General features: G+C 51.7%; 1 protein-coding gene across 1 annotated transcript in view; it reads right to left on the bottom strand.

Moving 5' to 3' along the window:
* LOC140372444 (DDB1- and CUL4-associated factor 12-like) overlaps positions 1–23,539 on the bottom strand; it is a 34,724-nt gene extending 11,185 nt beyond the window's left edge. Inside the window, exon 1 of the mRNA XM_072459543.1 lies at positions 23,083–23,539. Within this exon, the coding sequence (XP_072315644.1) occupies positions 23,083–23,142 (60 nt within the window). The 5' untranslated portion in view covers positions 23,143–23,539. The remainder of the gene's footprint in view (positions 1–23,082) is intronic.
* Between the last annotated feature and the right edge of the window lie 285 nt (positions 23,540–23,824).

Here is a 23,824-nt window from a genome sequence, read left to right as displayed (position 1 = left end):
GCAGCGGCCAATCAGATGCCCGCTTTCATCGAAATTAGATCACGGACACCGCTCGGCCAATGAGAAGCGAGAAGACTGTGAAGTGGCACGTCTGTCAAAACGAAACTTAAGCGATGAAAATGCCCCAAATATGGCCAAATTACGAGTTAAATCTTTTTTTTTTTTGGAGGAATTTAGATACAGGGGCCCGGGGCCCCTCCTAATTCAAACCCTGGGCCCGCCGGAGATTTGACTGCTTACGGGCCCCGGGCCCCCGTCTATTTCGCAGCCTGAACTGTAGCGGTCACTGCTCTGGACTGTAAGGTGTGGTTCAGGTGTGTAGCGGTCACTGCTCTGGACTGTAAGGTGTGGTTCAGGTGTGTAGCGGTCACTGCTCTGGACTGTAAGGTGTGGTTCAGGTGTGTAGCGGTCACTGCTCTGGACTGTAAGGTGTGGTTCAGGTGTGTAGCGGTCACTGCTCTGGACTGTAAGGTGTGGTTCAGGTGTGTAGCGGTCACTGCTCTGGACTGTAAGGTGTGGTTCAGGTGTGTAGCGGTCACTTCTCTGGACTGTAAGGTGTGGTTCAGGTGTGTAGCGGTCACTGCTCTGGACTGTAAGGTGTGGTTCAGGTGTGTAGCGGTCACTGCTCTGGACTGTAAGGTGTGGTTCAGGTGTGTAGCGGTCACTGCTCTGGACTGTAAGGTGTGGTTCAGGTGTGTAGCGGTCACTGCTCTGGACTGTAAGGTGTGGTTCAGGTGTGTAGCGGTCACTGCTCTGGACTGTAAGGTGTGGTTCAGGTGTGTAGCGGTCACTGCTCTGGACTATAAGGTGTGGTTCAGGTGTGTAGCGGTCACTGCTCTGGACTGTAAGGTGTGGTTCAGGTGTGTAGCGGTCACTGCTCTGGACTGTAAGGTGTGGTTCAGGTGTGTAGCGGTCACTGCTCTGGACTGTAAGGTGTGGTTCAGGTGCAAAAATGCATTTTAACTCAATGTACAACAAAATGACTTGTTTGACTTCTAAAATACTGGTTAGTTGCAGTTGCTTAGTGACACAATCATAATGGATTGGCTCTCGGCTCTCACTTTCTCAGCTACAGAAGGTGGTGGTCAAGCATAAAACACAGCTACAGAAGGTGGTGGTCAAGCATAAAACACAGCTACAGAAGGTGGTGGTCAAGCATAAAACACAGCTACAGAAGGTGGTGGTCAAGCATAAAACACAGCTACAGAAGGTGGTGGTCAAAGCACCTTTTCAGTTTAGTGTAAACCATTAAAACCACAACATGATCATAATGACTGCAGAGGAGGTTATGGCTGCAAAGTTCATCTTTAATGTTCCCTTCACATCAAACCGGTCAGGTCCAAACCAGAGCCTGGACAGAAGAGTGGACTTTAGAAGGGTCAGGACGAGTGCCAATACAGAACAATATGTGATCTGACCATGACACGTGATCTAACCCCGACCCTAACACGCGATCTAACCCTAACACGCGATCTGACCCTAACACGCGATCTGACCCTAACACGCGATCTGACCCTAACACGCGATCTGACCCTAACACGCGATCTGACCCTAACACACGATCTGACCCTAACACACGATCTGACCCTAACACGCGATCTGACCCTAACACGCGATCTGACCCTAACACGCGATCTGACCCTAACACGCGATCTGACCCTAACACGCGATCTAACCCTAACACGTGATCTGACCCTAACACATGATCTAACTCAGACCCTAACACGTGATCTAACCCTAACACGTGATCTAACCCTAACACGTGATCTGACCCTAACACGCGATCTAACCCTAACACGCGATCTGACCCTAACACGTGATCTGACCCTAACACGCGATCTGACCCTAACACGCGATCTGACCCTAACACGTGATCTAACCCTAACACGTGATCTGACCCTAACACGTGATCTGACCCTAACACGCGATCTGACCCTAACACGCGATCTGACCCTAACACGCGATCTGACCCTAACACGTGATCTAACCCAGACCCAAACACGTGAACCGACCCCGATCTAAACACGTGATCTGACCCTAGCACGTGATCTGACCCTAACACGTGATCTGACCCTAACACGTGATCTGACCCTAACACGTGATCTGACCCTAACACGTGATCTAACCCAGACCCAAACACGTGATCCGACCCCGATCCAAACACGTGATCTGACCCTGACACGCGATCTGACCCTAATCAAACACGTGATCTGACCCTGACACGCGATCTGACCCTGACGCGTGATCTGACCCAAACACGTGATCTGACCCTGACCAAACACGTGATCTGACCCTGACCCTAACACGTGATCTGACCCTAACACGTGATCTGACCCTGACACGTGATCTAACCCTAACACGCGATCTGACCCTAACACGTGATCTAACCCTAACACGTGATCTGACCCTAACACGTGATCTGACCCTAACACGTGATCTGACCCTAACACGTGATCTGACCCCAACACGCGATCTGACCCTAACACGCGATCTGACCCTAACACGTGATCTGACCCTAACACGCGATCTGACCCTAACACGCGATCTGACCCTAACACGCGATCTGACCCTAACACGCGATCTGACCCTAACATGTGATCTGACCCTAACACGTGATCTGACCCTAACACGTGATCTAACCCTAACACGTGATCTAACCCTAACACGTGATCTGACCCTAGCACGCGATCTGACCCTAACACGTGATCTAACCCAGACCCAAACACGTGATCCGACCCCGATCCAAACACGTGATCTGACCCTGACACGTGATCTGACCCTAATCAAACACGTGATCTGACCCAAACACGTGATCTGACCCTGACCAAACACGTGATCTGACCCTGACATGCGATCTGACCCTGACCAAACACGTGATCTGACCCTGACCAAACACGTGATCTGACTCTGACCCTAACACGTGATCTGACCCTAACATGTGATCTGACCCTGACACGTGATCTAACCCTAACACGTGATCTGACCCTAACACGCGATCTGACCCTAACACGCGATCTAACCCTAACACGCGATCTGACCCTAACACACGATCTGACCCTAACACGCGATCTGACCCTAACACGCGATCTAACCCTAACACGCGATCTGACCCTAACACACGATCTGACCCTAACACGCGATCTGACCCTAACACGCGCTCTAACCCTAACACGCGATCTGACCCTAACACGCGATCTGACCCTAACACGCGATCTAACCCTAACACGTGATCTGACCCTAACACATGATCTAACTCAGACCCTAACACGTGATCTAACCCTAACACGTGATCTAACCCTAACACGTGATCTGACCCTAACACGCGATCTAACCCTAACACGCGATCTGACCCTAACACGTGATCTGACCCTAACACGTGATCTGACCCTAACACGTGATCTAACCCTAACACGTGATCTGACCCTAACACGTGATCTGACCCTAACACGTGACCCTAACACGTGATCTGACCCTAACACGTGATCTAACCCAGACCCAAACACGTGATCCGACCCCGATCCAAACACGTGATCTGACCCTGACACGTGATCTGACCCTGACACGCGATCTGACCCTAATCAAACACGTGATCTGACCCTGACACGCGATCTGACCCTGACGCGTGATCTGACCCAAACACGTGATCTGACCCTGACCAAACACGTGATCTGACCCTGACCCTAACACGTGATCTGACCCTAACACGTGATCTGACCCTGACACGTGATCTAACCCTAACACGCGATCTGACCCTAACACGCGATCTGACCCTAACACGTGATCTAACCCTAACACGTGATCTGACCCTAACACGTGATCTGACCCTAACACGTGATCTGACCCTAACACGCGATCTGACCCTAACACGCGATCTGACCCTAACACGCGATCTGACCCTAACACGCGATCTGACCCTAACACGCGATCTGACCCTAACACGCGATCTGACCCTAACATGTGATCTGACCCTAACACGTGATCTGACCCTAACACGCGATCTGACCCTAACACGTGATCTCACCCTAACACGTGATCTAACCCTAACACGTGATCTGACCCTAGCACGCGATCTGACCCAAACACGTGATCCGACCCCGATCCAAACACGTGATCTGACCCTGACACGTGATCTGACCCTAATCAAACACGTGATCTGACCCAAACACGTGATCTGACCCTGACCAAACACGTGATCTGACCCTGACATGCGATCTGACCCTGACCAAACACGTGATCTGACCCTGACCAAACACGTGATCTGACCCTAACACGTGATCTGACCCTGACACGTGATCTAACCCTAACACGTGATCTGACCCTAACACGTGATCTGACCCTAACACGCGATCTGACCCTAACACGCGATCTGACCCTAACACGAGATCTGACCCTAACACGCGATCTGACCCTAACACGCGATCTGACCCTAACACGCGATCTGACCCTAACACGCGATCTGACCCTAACACGCGATCTGACCCTAACACACGATCTGACCCTAACACGCGATCTGACCCTAACACGCGATCTGACCCTAACACGCGATCTGACCCTAACACGCGATCTGACCCTAACACGCGATCTAACCCTAACACGTGATCTGACCCTAACACATGATCTAACTCAGACCCTAACACGTGATCTAACCCTAACACGTGATCTAACCCTAACACGTGATCTGACCCTAACACGCGATCTAACCCTAACACGCGATCTGACCCTAACACGTGATCTGACCCTAACACGCGATCTGACCCTAACACGCGATCTGACCCTAACACGTGATCTAACCCTAACACGTGATCTGACCCTAACACGTGATCTGACCCTAACACGCGATCTGACCCTAACACGCGATCTGACCCTAACACGCGATCTGACCCTAACACGTGATCTAACCCAGACCCAAACACGTGAACCGACCCCGATCTAAACACGTGATCTGACCCTAGCACGTGATCTGACCCTAACACGTGATCTGACCCTAACACGTGATCTGACCCTAACACGTGATCTGACCCTAACACGTGATCTAACCCAGACCCAAACACGTGATCCGACCCCGATCCAAACACGTGATCTGACCCTGACACGTGATCTGACCCTGACACGCGATCTGACCCTAATCAAACACGTGATCTGACCCTGACACGCGATCTGACCCTGACGCGTGATCTGACCCAAACACGTGATCTGACCCTGACCAAACACATGATCTGACCCTGACCCTAACACGTGATCTGACCCTAACACGTGATCTGACCCTGACACGTGATCTAACCCTAACACGCGATCTGACCCTAACACGTGATCTAACCCTAACACGTGATCTGACCCTAACACGTGATCTGACCCTAACACGTGATCTGACCCTAACACGTGATCTGACCCCAACACGCGATCTGACCCTAACACGCGATCTGACCCCAACACGTGATCTGACCCTAACACGCGATCTGACCCTAACACGCGATCTGACCCTAACACGCGATCTGACCCTAACACGCGATCTGACCCTAACATGTGATCTGACCCTAACACGTGATCTGACCCTAACACGTGATCTAACCCTAACACGTGATCTAACCCTAACACGTGATCTGACCCTAGCACGCGATCTGACCCTAACACGTGATCTAACCCAGACCCAAACACGTGATCCGACCCCGATCCAAACACGTGATCTGACCCTGACACGTGATCTGACCCTAATCAAACACGTGATCTGACCCAAACACGTGATCTGACCCTGACCAAACACGTGATCTGACCCTGACCAAACACGTGATCTGACCCTGACCAAACACGTGATCTGACCCTGACCAAACACGTGATCTGACTCTGACCCTAACACGTGATCTGACCCTAACATGTGATCTGACCCTGACACGTGATCTAACCCTAACACGTGATCTGACCCTAACACGCGATCTGACCCTAACACGCGATCTGACCCTAACACGCGATCTAACCCTAACACGCGATCTGACCCTAACACACGATCTGACCCTAACACGCGATCTGACCCTAACACGCGATCTAACCCTAACACGCGATCTGACCCTAACACACGATCTGACCCTAACACGCGATCTGACCCTAACACGCGCTCTAACCCTAACACGCGATCTGACCCTAACACGCGATCTGACCCTAACACGCGATCTAACCCTAACACGTGATCTGACCCTAACACATGATCTAACTCAGACCCTAACACGTGATCTAACCCTAACACGTGATCTAACCCTAACACGTGATCTGACCCTAACACGCGATCTAACCCTAACACGCGATCTGACCCTAACACGTGATCTGACCCTAACACGTGATCTGACCCTAACACGTGATCTAACCCTAACACGTGATCTGACCCTAACACGTGATCTGACCCTAACACGTGACCCTAACACGTGATCTGACCCTAACACGTGATCTAACCCAGACCCAAACACGTGATCCGACCCCGATCCAAACACGTGATCTGACCCTGACACGTGATCTGACCCTGACACGCGATCTGACCCTAATCAAACACGTGATCTGACCCTGACACGCGATCTGACCCTGACGCGTGATCTGACCCAAACACGTGATCTGACCCTGACCAAACACGTGATCTGACCCTGACCCTAACACGTGATCTGACCCTAACACGTGATCTGACCCTGACACGTGATCTAACCCTAACACGCGATCTGACCCTAACACGCGATCTGACCCTAACACGTGATCTAACCCTAACACGTGATCTGACCCTAACACGTGATCTGACCCTAACACGTGATCTGACCCTAACACGCGATCTGACCCTAACACGCGATCTGACCCTAACACGCGATCTGACCCTAACACGCGATCTGACCCTAACACGCGATCTGACCCTAACATGTGATCTGACCCTAACACGTGATCTGACCCTAACACGCGATCTGACCCTAACACGTGATCTCACCCTAACACGTGATCTAACCCTAACACGTGATCTGACCCTAGCACGCGATCTGACCCAAACACGTGATCCGACCCCGATCCAAACACGTGATCTGACCCTGACACGTGATCTGACCCTAATCAAACACGTGATCTGACCCAAACACGTGATCTGACCCTGACCAAACACGTGATCTGACCCTGACATGCGATCTGACCCTGACCAAACACGTGATCTGACCCTGACCAAACACGTGATCTGACCCTAACACGTGATCTGACCCTGACACGTGATCTAACCCTAACACGTGATCTGACCCTAACACGTGATCTGACCCTAACACGCGATCTGACCCTAACACGCGATCTGACCCTAACACGAGATCTGACCCTAACACGCGATCTGACCCTAACACGCGATCTGACCCTAACACGCGATCTGACCCTAACACGCGATCTGACCCTAACACGCGATCTGACCCTAACATGTGATCGGACCCTAACACGTGATCTGACCCTAACACGCGATCTGACCCTAACACGTGATCTAACCCTAACACGTGATCTAACCCTAACACGTGATCTGACCCTAGCACGCGATCTGACCCTAACACGTGATCTAACCCAGACCCAAACACGTGATCCGACCCCGATCCAAACACGTGATCTGACCCTGACACGTGATCTGACCCTAATCAAACACGTGATCTGACCCAAACACGTGATCTGACCCTGACCAAACACGTGATCTGACCCTGACACGCGATCTGACCCTGACCAAACACGTGATCTGACCCTGACCAAACACGTGATCTGACTCTGACCCTAACACGTGATCTGACCCTAACACGTGATCTGACCCTGACACGTGATCTAACCCTAACACGTGATCTGACCCTAACACGTGATCTGACCCTAACACGCGATCTGACCCTAACACGTGATCTGACCCTAACACGTGATCTGACCCTAACACGCGATCTGACCCTAACACGCGATCTGACCCTAACACGCGATCTGACCCTAACACGTGATCTGACCCTAACACACGATCTGACCCTAACACGCGATCTGACCCTAACACGCGATCTGACCCTAACACGTGATCTAACCCAGACCCAAACACGTGATCCGACCCCGATCCAAACACGTGATCTGACCCTGACACGTGATCTGACCCTGACACGTGATCTGACCCTGACCAAACACGTGATCTGACCCTGACACGCGATCTGACCCTGACGCGTGATCTGACCCAAACACGTGATCTGACCCTGACCAAACACGTGATCTGACCCTGACCAAACACGTGATCTGACTCTGACCCTAACACGTGATCTGACCCTAACATGTGATCTGACCCTAACACGTGATCTGACCCTAACACGTGATCTAACCCTAACACGTGATCTAACCCTAACACGTGATCTAACCCTAACACGTGATCTGACCCTAACACGTGATCTGACCCTAGCACGTGATCTGACCCTAACACGCGATCTGACCCTAACACGTGATCTGACCCTAACACGCGATCTGACCCTAACACGCGATCTGACCCTAACACGTGATCTGACCCTAACACGCGATCTGACCCTAACACGTGATCTGACCCTAACACGCGATCTGACCCTAACACGTGATCTGACCCTAACACGCGATCTGACCCTAACACGTGATCTGACCCTAACACGTGATCTAACCCGAACACGTGATCTAACCCTAACACGTGATCTGACCCTAGCACGTGATCTAACCCGAACACGTGATCTAACCCTAACACGTGATCTGACCCTAGTACGCGATCTGACCCTAACACGCGATCTGACCCTAACACGTGATCTGACCCTAACACGCAATCTGACCCTAACACTTGATCTGACCCTAACACGCGATCTGACCCTAACATGTGATCTGACCCTAACACGTGATCTGACCCTAACACGCGATCTGACCCTAACACGTGATCCAACCCTAACACGTGATCTAACCCTAACACGTGATCTGACCCTAGCACGCGATCTGACCCTAGCACGTGATCTGACCCTAACACGCGATCTGACCCTAACACGTGATCTGACCCTAACACGCGATCTGACCCTAACATGTGATCTGACCCTAACACGTGATCTGACCCTAACACGCGATCTGACCCTAACACGTGATCTAACCCTAACACGTGATCTGACCCTAACACGTGATCTGACCCTAACACGTGATCTAACCCAGACCCAAACACGTGATCCGACCCCGATCCAAACACGTGATCTGACCCTGACACGTGATCTGACCCTAATCAAACACGTGAGCTGACCCTGACACGCGATCTGACCCTGACGCGTGATCTGACCCAAACACGTGATCTGACCCTGACCAAACACGTGATCTGACCCTGACACGTGATCTGACCCTGACCAAACACGTGATCTGACCCTGACACGCGATCTGACCCTGACACGCGATCTGACCCTGACGCGCGATCTGACCCAAACACGTGATCTGACCCTAACACGTGATCTGACCCTGACCAAACACGTGATCTGACCCTGACCAAACACGTGATCTGACCCTGACCCTAACACGTGATCTGACCCTAACACGTGATCTGACCCTGACACGTGATCTGACCCTGACACGTGATCTGACCCTGACACGTGATCTGACCCTGACACGTGATCTGACCCTAACACGCGATCTGACCCTAACACGCGATCTAACCCTAACACGTGATCTGACCCTAACACATGATCTAACTCAGACCCTAACACGTGATCTAACCCTAACACGTGATCTAACCCTAACACGTGATCTGACCCTAACACGCGATCTAACCCTAACACGCGATCTGACCCTAACACGTGATCTGACCCTAACACGCGATCTGACCCTAACACGCGATCTGACCCTAACACGTGATCTAACCCTAACACGTGATCTGACCCTAACACGTGATCTGACCCTAACACGCGATCTGACCCTAACACGCGATCTGACCCTAACACGCGATCTGACCCTAACACGTGATCTAACCCAGACCCAAACACGTGAACCGACCCCGATCTAAACACGTGATCTGACCCTAGCACGTGATCTGACCCTAACACGTGATCTGACCCTAACACGTGATCTGACCCTAACACGTGATCTGACCCTAACACGTGATCTAACCCAGACCCAAACACGTGATCCGACCCCGATCCAAACACGTGATCTGACCCTGACACGTGATCTGACCCTGACACGCGATCTGACCCTAATCAAACACGTGATCTGACCCTGACACGCGATCTGACCCTGACGCGTGATCTGACCCAAACACGTGATCTGACCCTGACCAAACACGTGATCTGACCCTGACCCTAACACGTGATCTGACCCTAACACGTGATCTGACCCTGACACGTGATCTAACCCTAACACGCGATCTGACCCTAACACGTGATCTAACCCTAACACGTGATCTGACCCTAACACGTGATCTGACCCTAACACGTGATCTGACCCCAACACGCGATCTGACCCTAACACGCGATCTGACCCTAACACGCGATCTGACCCTAACACGCGATCTGACCCTAACACGCGATCTGACCCTTACACGCGATCTGACCCTAACACGCGATCTGACCCTAACATGTGATCTGACCCTAACACGTGATCTGACCCTAACACGTGATCTAACCCTAACACGTGATCTAACCCTAACACGTGATCTGACCCTAGCACGCGATCTGACCCTAACACGTGATCTAACCCAGACCCAAACACGTGATCCGACCCCGATCCAAACACGTGATCTGACCCTGACACGTGATCTGACCCTAATCAAACACGTGATCTGACCCAAACACGTGATCTGACCCTGACCAAACACGTGATCTGACCCTGACATGCGATCTGACCCTGACCAAACACGTGATCTGACCCTGACCAAACACGTGATCTGACTTTGACCCTAACACGTGATCTGACCCTAACATGTGATCTGACCCTGACACGTGATCTAACCCTAACACGTGATCTGACCCTAACACGCGATCTGACCCTAACACGCGATCTAACCCTAACACGCGATCTGACCCTAACACACGATCTGACCCTAACACGCGATCTGACCCTAACACGCGATCTAACCCTAACACGCGATCTGACCCTAACACACGATCTGACCCTAACACGCGATCTGACCCTAACACGCGCTCTAACCCTAACACGCGATCTGACCCTAACACGCGATCTGACCCTAACACGCGATCTAACCCTAACACGTGATCTGACCCTAACACATGATCTAACTCAGACCCTAACACGTGATCTAACCCTAACACGTGATCTAACCCTAACACGTGATCTAACCCTAACACGTGATCTGACCCTAACACGCGATCTAACCCTAACACGCGATCTGACCCTAACACGTGATCTGACCCTAACACGTGATCTGACCCTAACACGTGATCTAACCCTAACACGTGATCTGACCCTAACACGTGATCTGACCCTAACACGTGATCTGACCCTAACACGCGATCTGACCCTAACACGCGATCTGACCCTAACACGCGATCTGACCCTAACACGTGATCTAACCCAGACCCAAACACGTGAACCGACCCCGATCTAAACACGTGATCTGACCCTAGCACGTGATCTGACCCTAACACGTGATCTGACCCTAACACGTGATCTGACCCTAACACGTGACCCTAACACGTGATCTGACCCTAACACGCGATCTGACCCTAACACGCGATCTGACCCTAACATGTGATCGGACCCTAACACGTGATCTGACCCTAACACGCGATCTGACCCTAACACGTGATCTAACCCTAACACGTGATCTAACCCTAACACGTGATCTGACCCTAGCACGCGATCTGACCCTAACACGTGATCTAACCCAGACCCAAACACGTGATCCGACCCCGATCCAAACACGTGATCTGACCCTGACACGTGATCTGACCCTAATCAAACACGTGATCTGACCCAAACACGTGATCTGACCCTGACCAAACACGTGATCTGACCCTGACACGCGATCTGACCCTGACCAAACACGTGATCTGACCCTGACCAAACACGTGATCTGACTCTGACCCTAACACGTGATCTGACCCTAACACGTGATCTGACCCTGACACGTGATCTAACCCTAACACGTGATCTGACCCTAACACGTGATCTGACCCTAACACGCGATCTGACCCTAACACGTGATCTGACCCTAACACGTGATCTGACCCTAACACGCGATCTGACCCTAACACGCGATCTGACCCTAACACGCGATCTGACCCTAACACGTGATCTGACCCTAACACACGATCTGACCCTAACACGCGATCTGACCCTAACACGCGATCTGACCCTAACACGTGATCTAACCCAGACCCAAACACGTGATCCGACCCCGATCCAAACACGTGATCTGACCCTGACACGTGATCTGACCCTGACACGTGATCTGACCCTGACCAAACACGTGATCTGACCCTGACACGCGATCTGACCCTGACGCGTGATCTGACCCAAACACGTGATCTGACCCTGACCAAACACGTGATCTGACCCTGACCAAACACGTGATCTGACTCTGACCCTAACACGTGATCTGACCCTAACATGTGATCTGACCCTAACACGTGATCTGACCCTAACACGTGATCTAACCCTAACACGTGATCTAACCCTAACACGTGATCTAACCCTAACACGTGATCTGACCCTAACACGTGATCTGACCCTAGCACGTGATCTGACCCTAACACGCGATCTGACCCTAACACGTGATCTGACCCTAACACGCGATCTGACCCTAACACGCGATCTGACCCTAACACGTGATCTGACCCTAACACGCGATCTGACCCTAACACGTGATCTGACCCTAACACGCGATCTGACCCTAACACGTGATCTGACCCTAACACGCGATCTGACCCTAACACGTGATCTGACCCTAACACGTGATCTAACCCGAACACGTGATCTAACCCTAACACGTGATCTGACCCTAGCACGTGATCTAACCCGAACACGTGATCTAACCCTAACACGTGATCTGACCCTAGTACGCGATCTGACCCTAACACGCGATCTGACCCTAACACGTGATCTGACCCTAACACGCAATCTGACCCTAACACTTGATCTGACCCTAACACGCGATCTGACCCTAACATGTGATCTGACCCTAACACGTGATCTGACCCTAACACGCGATCTGACCCTAACACGTGATCCAACCCTAACACGTGATCTAACCCTAACACGTGATCTGACCCTAGCACGCGATCTGACCCTAGCACGTGATCTGACCCTAACACGCGATCTGACCCTAACACGTGATCTGACCCTAACACGCGATCTGACCCTAACATGTGATCTGACCCTAACACGTGATCTGACCCTAACACGCGATCTGACCCTAACACGTGATCTAACCCTAACACGTGATCTGACCCTAACACGTGATCTGACCCTAACACGTGATCTAACCCAGACCCAAACACGTGATCCGACCCCGATCCAAACACGTGATCTGACCCTGACACGTGATCTGACCCTAATCAAACACGTGAGCTGACCCTGACACGCGATCTGACCCTGACGCGTGATCTGACCCAAACACGTGATCTGACCCTGACCAAACACGTGATCTGACCCTGACACGTGATCTGACCCTGACCAAACACGTGATCTGACCCTGACACGCGATCTGACCCTGACACGCGATCTGACCCTGACGCGCGATCTGACCCAAACACGTGATCTGACCCTAACACGTGATCTGACCCTGACCAAACACGTGATCTGACCCTGACCAAACACGTGATCTGACCCTGACCCTAACACGTGATCTGACCCTAACACGTGATCTGACCCTGACACGTGATCTGACCCTGACACGTGATCTGACCCTGACACGTGATCTGACCCTGACACGTGATCTGACCCTAACACGCGATCTGACCCTAACACGCGATCTAACCCTAACACGTGATCTGACCCTAACACATGATCTAACTCAGACCCTAACACGTGATCTAACCCTAACACGTGATCTAACCCTAACACGTGATCTGACCCTAACACGCGATCTAACCCTAACACGCGATCTGACCCTAACACGTGATCTGACCCTAACACGCGATCTGACCCTAACACGCGATCTGACCCTAACACGTGATCTAACCCTAACACGTGATCTGACCCTAACACGTGATCTGACCCTAACACGCGATCTGACCCTAACACGCGATCTGACCCTAACACGCGATCTGACCCTAACACGTGATCTAACCCAGACCCAAACACGTGAACCGACCCCGATCTAAACACGTGATCTGACCCTAGCACGTGATCTGACCCTAACACGTGATCTGACCCTAACACGTGATCTGACCCTAACACGTGATCTGACCCTAACACGTGATCTAACCCAGACCCAAACACGTGATCCGACCCCGATCCAAACACGTGATCTGACCCTGACACGTGATCTGACCCTGACACGCGATCTGACCCTAATCAAACACGTGATCTGACCCTGACACGCGATCTGACCCTGACGCGTGATCTGACCCAAACACGTGATCTGACCCTGACCAAACACGTGATCTGACCCTGACCCTAACACGTGATCTGACCCTAACACGTGATCTGACCCTGACACGTGATCTAACCCTAACACGCGATCTGACCCTAACACGTGATCTAACCCTAACACGTGATCTGACCCTAACACGTGATCTGACCCTAACACGTGATCTGACCCCAACACGCGATCTGACCCTAACACGCGATCTGACCCTAACACGCGATCTGACCCTAACACGCGATCTGACCCTAACACGCGATCTGACCCTTACACGCGATCTGACCCTAACACGCGATCTGACCCTAACATGTGATCTGACCCTAACACGTGATCTGACCCTAACACGTGATCTAACCCTAACACGTGATCTAACCCTAACACGTGATCTGACCCTAGCACGCGATCTGACCCTAACACGTGATCTAACCCAGACCCAAACACGTGATCCGACCCCGATCCAAACACGTGATCTGACCCTGACACGTGATCTGACCCTAATCAAACACGTGATCTGACCCAAACACGTGATCTGACCCTGACCAAACACGTGATCTGACCCTGACATGCGATCTGACCCTGACCAAACACGTGATCTGACCCTGACCAAACACGTGATCTGACTTTGACCCTAACACGTGATCTGACCCTAACATGTGATCTGACCCTGACACGTGATCTAACCCTAACACGTGATCTGACCCTAACACGCGATCTGACCCTAACACGCGATCTAACCCTAACACGCGATCTGACCCTAACACACGATCTGACCCTAACACGCGATCTGACCCTAACACGCGATCTAACCCTAACACGCGATCTGACCCTAACACACGATCTGACCCTAACACGCGATCTGACCCTAACACGCGCTCTAACCCTAACACGCGATCTGACCCTAACACGCGATCTGACCCTAACACGCGATCTAACCCTAACACGTGATCTGACCCTAACACATGATCTAACTCAGACCCTAACACGTGATCTAACCCTAACACGTGATCTAACCCTAACACGTGATCTAACCCTAACACGTGATCTGACCCTAACACGCGATCTAACCCTAACACGCGATCTGACCCTAACACGTGATCTGACCCTAACACGTGATCTGACCCTAACACGTGATCTAACCCTAACACGTGATCTGACCCTAACACGTGATCTGACCCTAACACGTGATCTGACCCTAACACGCGATCTGACCCTAACACGCGATCTGACCCTAACACGCGATCTGACCCTAACACGTGATCTAACCCAGACCCAAACACGTGAACCGACCCCGATCTAAACACGTGATCTGACCCTAGCACGTGATCTGACCCTAACACGTGATCTGACCCTAACACGTGATCTGACCCTAACACGTGACCCTAACACGTGATCTGACCCTAACACGTGATCTAACCCAGACCCAAACACGTGATCCGACCCCGATCCAAACACGTGATCTGACCCTGACACGTGATCTGACCCTGACACGCGATCTGACCCTAATCAAACACGTGATCTGACCCTGACACGCGATCTGACCCTGACGCGTGATCTGACCCAAACACGTGATCTGACCCTGACCAAACACGTGATCTGACCCTGACCCTAACACGTGATCTGACCCTAACACGTGATCTGACCCTGACACGTGATCTAACCCTAACACGCGATCTGACCCTAACACGCGATCTGACCCTAACACGTGATCTAACCCTAACACGTGATCTGACCCTAACACGTGATCTGACCCTAACACGCGATCTGACCCTAACACGCGATCTGACCCTAACACGCGATCTGACCCTAACACGCGATCTGACCCTAACACGCGATCTGACCCTAACATGTGATCTGACCCTAACACGTGATCTGACCCTAACACGCGATCTGACCCTAACACGTGATCTAACCCTAACACGTGATCTAACCCTAACACGTGATCTGACCCTAGCACGCGATCTGACCCAAACACGTGATCCGACCCCGATCCAAACACGTGATCTGACCCTGACACGTGATCTGACCCTAATCAAACACGTGATCTGACCCAAACACGTGATCTGACCCTGACCAAACACGTGATCTGACCCTGACATGCGATCTGACCCTGACCAAACACGTGATCTGACCCTGACCAAACACGTGATCTGACCCTAACACGTGATCTGACCCTGACACGTGATCTAACCCTAACACGTGATCTGACCCTAACACGTGATCTGACCCTAACACGCGATCTGACCCTAACACGCGATCTGACCCTAACACGTGATCTGACCCTAACACGCGATCTGACCCTAACACGCGATCTGACCCTAACACGCGATCTGACCCTAACACGCGATCTGACCCTAACACGCGATCTGACCCTAACATGTGATCTGACCCTAACACGTGATCTGACCCTAACACGCGATCTGACCCTAACACGTGATCTAACCCTAACACGTGATCTAACCCTAACACGTGATCTGACCCTAGCACGCGATCTGACCCTAACACGTGATCTAACCCAGACCCAAACACGTGATCCGACCCCGATCCAAACACGTGATCTGACCCTGACACGTGATCTGACCCTAATCAAACACGTGATCTGACCCAAACACGTGATCTGACCCTGACCAAACACGTGATCTGACCCTGACACGCGATCTGACCCTGACCAAACACGTGATCTGACCCTGACCAAACACGTGATCTGACTCTGACCCTAACACGTGATCTGACCCTAACACGTGATCTGACCCTGACACGTGATCTAACCCTAACACGTGATCTGACCCTAACACGTGATCTGACCCTAACACGCGATCTGACCCTAACACGTGATCTGACCCTAACACGTGATCTGACCCTAACACGCGATCTGACCCTAACACGCGATCTGACCCTAACACGCGATCTGACCCTAACACGTGATCTGACCCTAACACACGATCTGACCCTAACACGCGATCTGACCCTAACACGCGATCTGACCCTAACACGTGATCTAACCCAGACCCAAACACGTGATCCGACCCCGATCCAAACACGTGATCTGACCCTGACACGTGATCTGACCCTGACACGTGATCTGACCCTGACCAAACACGTGATCTGACCCTGACACGCGATCTGACCCTGACGCGTGATCTGACCCAAACACGTGATCTGACCCTGACCAAACACGTGATCTGACCCTGACCAAACACGTGATCTGACTCTGACCCTAACACGTGATCTGACCCTAACATGTGATCTGACCCTAACACGTGATCTGACCCTAACACGTGATCTAACCCTAACACGTGATCTAACCCTAACACGTGATCTAACCCTAACACGTGATCTGACCCTAACACGTGATCTGACCCTAGCACGTGATCTGACCCTAACACGCGATCTGACCCTAACACGTGATCTGACCCTAACACGCGATCTGACCCTAACACGCGATCTGACCCTAACACGTGATCTGACCCTAACACGCGATCTGACCCTAACACGTGATCTGACCCTAACACGCGATCTGACCCTAACACGTGATCTGACCCTAACACGTGATCTAACCCGAACACGTGATCTAACCCTAACACGTGATCTGACCCTAGCACGTGATCTAACCCGAACACGTGATCTAACCCTAACACGTGATCTGACCCTAGTACGCGATCTGACCCTAACACGCGATCTGACCCTAACACGTGATCTGACCCTAACACGCGATCTGACCCTAACACTTGATCTGACCCTAACACGCGATCTGACCCTAACATGTGATCTGACCCTAACACGTGATCTGACCCTAACACGCGATCTGACCCTAACACGCGATCCAACCCTAACACGTGATCTAACCCTAACACGTGATCTGACCCTAGCACGCGATCTGACCCTAGCACGTGATCTGACCCTAACACGCGATCTGACCCTAACACGTGATCTGACCCTAACACGCGATCTGACCCTAACATGTGATCTGACCCTAACACGTGATCTGACCCTAACACGCGATCTGACCCTAACACGTGATCTAACCCTAACACGTGATCTGACCCTAACACGTGATCTAACCCTAACACGTGATCTAACCCAGACCCAAACACGTGATCCGACACCGATCCAAACACGTGATCTGACCCTGACACGTGATCTGACCCTAATCAAACACGTGAGCTGACCCTGACACGCGATCTGACCCTGACGCGTGATCTGACCCAAACACGTGATCTGACCCTGACCAAACACGTGATCTGACCCTGACACGTGATCTGACCCTAATCAAACACGTGATCTGACCCTGACACGCGATCTGACCCTGACGCGTGATCTGACCCAAACACGTGATCTGACCCTGACCAAACACGTGATCTGACCCTGACACGCGATCTGACCCTGACACGCGATCTGACCCTGACGCGCGATCTGACCCAAACACGTGATCTGACCCTAACACGTGATCTGACCCTGACCAAACACGTGATCTGACCCTGACCAAACACGTGATCTGACCCTGACCCTAACACGTGATCTGACCCTAACACGTGATCTGACCCTGACACGTGATCTGACCCTGACACGTGATCTGACCCTGACACGTGATCTGACCCTGACACGTGATCTGACCCTGACACGTGATCTGACCCTAACACGTGATCTGACCCTAACACGTGATCTGACCCTGACCCTAACTTGTGATCTGACCCTAACACGTGATCTGACCCTGACACGTGATCTGACCCTGACACGTGATCTGACCCTGACACGTGATCTGACCCTGACACGTGATCTGACCCTGACACGTGATCTGACCCTAACACGTGATCTGACCCTAACACGTGATCTGACCCTAACACGTGATCTGACCCTAACACGTGATCTGACCCTAACACGTGATCTGACCCTAGCACGTGATCTGACCCTAACACGCGATCTGACCCTAACACGCGATCTGACCCTAACACGTGATCTGACCCTAACACGCGATCTGACCCTAACACGTGATCTGACCCTAACACGCGATCTGACCCTAACACGTGATCTGACCCTAACACGCGATCTGACCCTAACACGTGATCTGACCCTAACACGCGATCTGACCCTGACGCGTGATCTGACCCAAACACGTGATCTGACCCTGACCAAACACGTGATCTGACCCTGACACGTGATCTGACCCTAATCAAACACGTGATCTGACCCTGACACGCGATCTGACCCTGACGCGTGATCTGACCCAAACCAAACACGTGATCTGACCCTGACACGCGATCTGACCCTGACACGCGATCTGACCCTGACGCGCGATCTGACCCAAACACGTGATCTGACCCTAACACGTGATCTGACCCTGACCAAACACGTGATCTGACCCTGACCAAACACGTGATCTGACCCTGACCCTAACACGTGATCTGACCCTAACACGTGATCTGACCCTGACACGTGATCTGACCCTGACACGTGATCTGACCCTGACACGTGATCTGACCCTGACACGTGATCTGACCCTGACACGTGATCTGACCCTAACACGTGATCTGACCCTAACACGTGATCTGACCCTGACCCTAACTTGTGATCTGACCCTAACACGTGATCTGACCCTGACACGTGATCTGACCCTGACACGTGATCTGACCCTGACACGTGATCTGACCCTGACACGTGATCTGACCCTGACACGTGATCTGACCCTAACACATGATCTAACCCTAACACGTGATCTGACCCTAACACGTGATCTAACCCAGACCCTAACACGTGATCTGACCCTAACACGTGATCTGACCCTAGCACGTGATCTGACCCTAACACGCGATCTGACCCTAACACGCGATCTGACCCTAACACGTGATCTGACCCTAACACGCGATCTGACCCTAACACGTGATCTGACCCTAACACGCGATCTGACCCTAACACGTGATCTGACCCTAACACGCGATCTGACCCTAACACGTGATCTAACCCTAACACGTGATCTAACCCTAACACGTGATCTAACCCTAACACGTGATCTGACCCTAGCACGCGATCTGACCCTAACACGCGATCTGACCCTAACACGTGATCTGACCCTAACACGCGATCTGACCCTAACACGCGATCTGACCCTAACACGCGATCTGACCCTAACATGTGATCTGACCCTAACACGTGATCTGACCCTAACACGCGATCTGACCCTAACACGTGATCCAACCCTAACACGTGATCTAACCCTAACACGTGATCTGACCCTAGCACGCGATCTGACCCTAGCACGTGATCTGACCCTAACACGCGATCTGACCCTAACACGTGATCTGACCCTAACACGCGATCTGACCCTAACATGTGATCTGACCCTAACACGTGATCTGACCCTAACACGCGATCTGACCCTAACACGTGATCTAACCCTAACACGTGATCTGACCCTAACACGTGATCTGACCCTAGCACGCGATCTGACCCTAACACGTGATCTAACCCAGACCCAAACACGTGATCCGACCCCGATCCAAACACGTGATCTGACCCTGACACGTGATCTGACCCTAATCAAACACGTGATCTGACCCTGACACGCGATCTGACCCTGACGCGTGATCTGACCCAAACACGTGATCTGACCCTGACCAAACACGTGATCTGACCCTGACCCTAACACGTGATCTGACCCTGACACGTGATCTGACCCTGACACGTGATCTGACCCTGACACGTGATCTGACCCTAACACGTGATCTGACCCTAACAAGTGATCTGACCCTAACACGTGATCTGACCCAGACCCTAACACGTGATCTGACCCTAACACATGATCTAACTCTAACACGTGATCTGACCCTAACATGTGATCTAACCCTAACACGTGATCTGACCCTAACACGTGATCTAACCCTAACATGTGATCTAACCCTAACACGTGATCTGACCCTGACACGTGATCTGACCCAGACCCAAACACGTGATCTAACCCAGACCCTAACACGTTATCTGACCCCGACCCAAACACGTGATCCGACCCCGGCCCAAACACGTGATCTGACCCTAACACGTGATCTGACCCTAACACGTGATCTGACCCTAACACGTGATCTGACCAGACCCAAACACGTGATCTGACCCTAACACGTGATCTGACCAGACCCTAACACGTGATCTGACCCCAACATGTGATCTGACCAGACCCAAACACGTGATCTGACCCTAACACGTGATCTGACCAGACCCTAACACGTGATCTGACCCCAACATGTGATCTGACCAGACCCAAACACGTGATCTGACCCTAACACGTGATCTGACCCTAACATGTGATCTAACCCTAACACGTGATCTGACCCTAACACGTGATCTAACCCTAACATGTGATCTGACCCTAACACGTGATCTGACCCAGACACGTGATCTAACCCAGACCCTAACACGTGATCTAACCCAGACCCTAACACGTGATCTGACCCCGACCCAAACACGTGATCCGACCCCGGCCCAAACACGTGATCTGACCCTAACACGTGATCAGACCCCAACATGTGATCTGACCAGACCCAAACACGTGATCTGACCCTAACACGTGATCTGACCCAGACCCTAACACGTGATCTGACCCTAACACGTGATCTGACCCTGACACGTGATCTGACCCTGACACGTGATCTGACCCTAACCCAAACACGTGATCTAACCCAGACCCTAACACGTGATCTAACCCAGACACGTGATCTGACCCTAACACGTGATCTGACCCTAACACGTGATCTGACCCTAACACGCAATCTGACCCTAACACGTGATCTGACCCTAACACGTGATCTGACCCAGACCCTAACACGTGATCTGACCCTAACACGTGATCTGACCAGACCCAAACACGTTCACTCCAGGAACATGACAATAACCTTAAATGACACAATATGAAAGTGTTAGAGTCATAAACACAACACAGACCTCTGCACGTGGTACAAAAATGCGCTCAACTTTAACAGATTTAATTTCTGTCCCTGATTTGAGCTTGTGGCGTAACCGGAAAAGGCTATAACAGCTTCCGGTCAGGATCAGGAATAACCTTCACGAAACATATCTGACGTTTACCAAATATGACACTTTACAAAGACACGAGCCTGATGTTCACGTGGCTCCGCGGCGTCATTTCAACCTATTTACGATTAAAAACAGAAATAAATCAACGTGCAGCCTGCGATGACGAAGGCTAACGGTTAACGAAGCTAACCAAAAACACCAGTCAAATTCACCTTCAAACTTCACACATTTTAAAAACTGCACAGGTTTGAGATTATGTGGTGATGTTTTAGGACTGTTTTGACCAAATGGTCACTTGATTAGAAATAATTAACGTTAAATTGAGAGAGCTTGACGTCTTTAGCTCAATGCTAGTTAGCTGCTAGCGCACTAGCCCCAGCTGTTCAAAACATCACAAACTAGGATCAGATTTACATTAACTATACGTCTAAACGGTCTGAAACACGAACCCACGCGCCTCTGACCGGTGAATGACCGCTCTGACCCGCGGGTGACGGTTGTGTCCGTGTGTGTGCGTTTCTTACCGGTTGTTGGTCCTTGGGCTCGGCGGCCTTCCTTTTCCTGCTAACTGTTTTTCGGGCCATAGTCGGACACACACAGGTCTCTCACCCACATGGAGGTGCGCACAGCGGCCGACTCCAGGCTCATAAAGCGGGGGAAGCTCCTGTGTGCTGGGCGAGCGTGTGGCGCTGCTCTGCGGGAGAATACGCGCTCACATGCGGGATCCACAGCAGCAGCAGCCGCGACGGAGGCCTCTTGTCCGGGGGCGCTAACGGCTCTGCTGCCGCCGGGAGCTGCTCGATGCGGAGGCCGTGGGATCAGCGCTCATCCACGGGGTTAACTTCAGCCCAAAGCGGCCTGTGAGGCGGGCATCGGGCGCACAGACGCGGGGCACAGACGCGGGGCACGGCGGTGGAAACGGAGCGAGGCTGGAGCACAAACAAACCGAGGCACTCGCAGCGCGCAGGCGCACAACGCTCAAACGTCAACAACAACAAGAGCGTGCGCGCTAACGTGCTGACGTCACGAATGTCAAAACGTCGGAAAATAAAACAAAAAGTTAAAAATCTAAATCCTTTTGTCAAATTCCACGTACACAAAGCTAAAAAAAACGATTCAAATGATTAATTATTAAACTAATTAATTATACAAAATCTTTGGACAATACTCCCAGCAAAATGTTTTAATTCTTTCCCCCTTCATCTCTAAGTGAAAACACCTTTATTACGTGTCTGTAAACGGCTTTATAACTCTGAATGCTTTTTA

Source organism: Eucyclogobius newberryi, unplaced genomic scaffold (assembly GCF_026437365.1).
Source record: "Eucyclogobius newberryi isolate DKJ021-1_F unplaced genomic scaffold, fEucNew1.0.hap1 SCAF_23, whole genome shotgun sequence".
NCBI classification, from domain to species: Eukaryota; Metazoa; Chordata; class Actinopteri; order Gobiiformes; family Gobiidae; genus Eucyclogobius; species Eucyclogobius newberryi.
The sequence above is the reverse complement of the archived record's forward strand: the minus strand, read 5'-3'. Positions and strand labels throughout refer to the sequence as shown.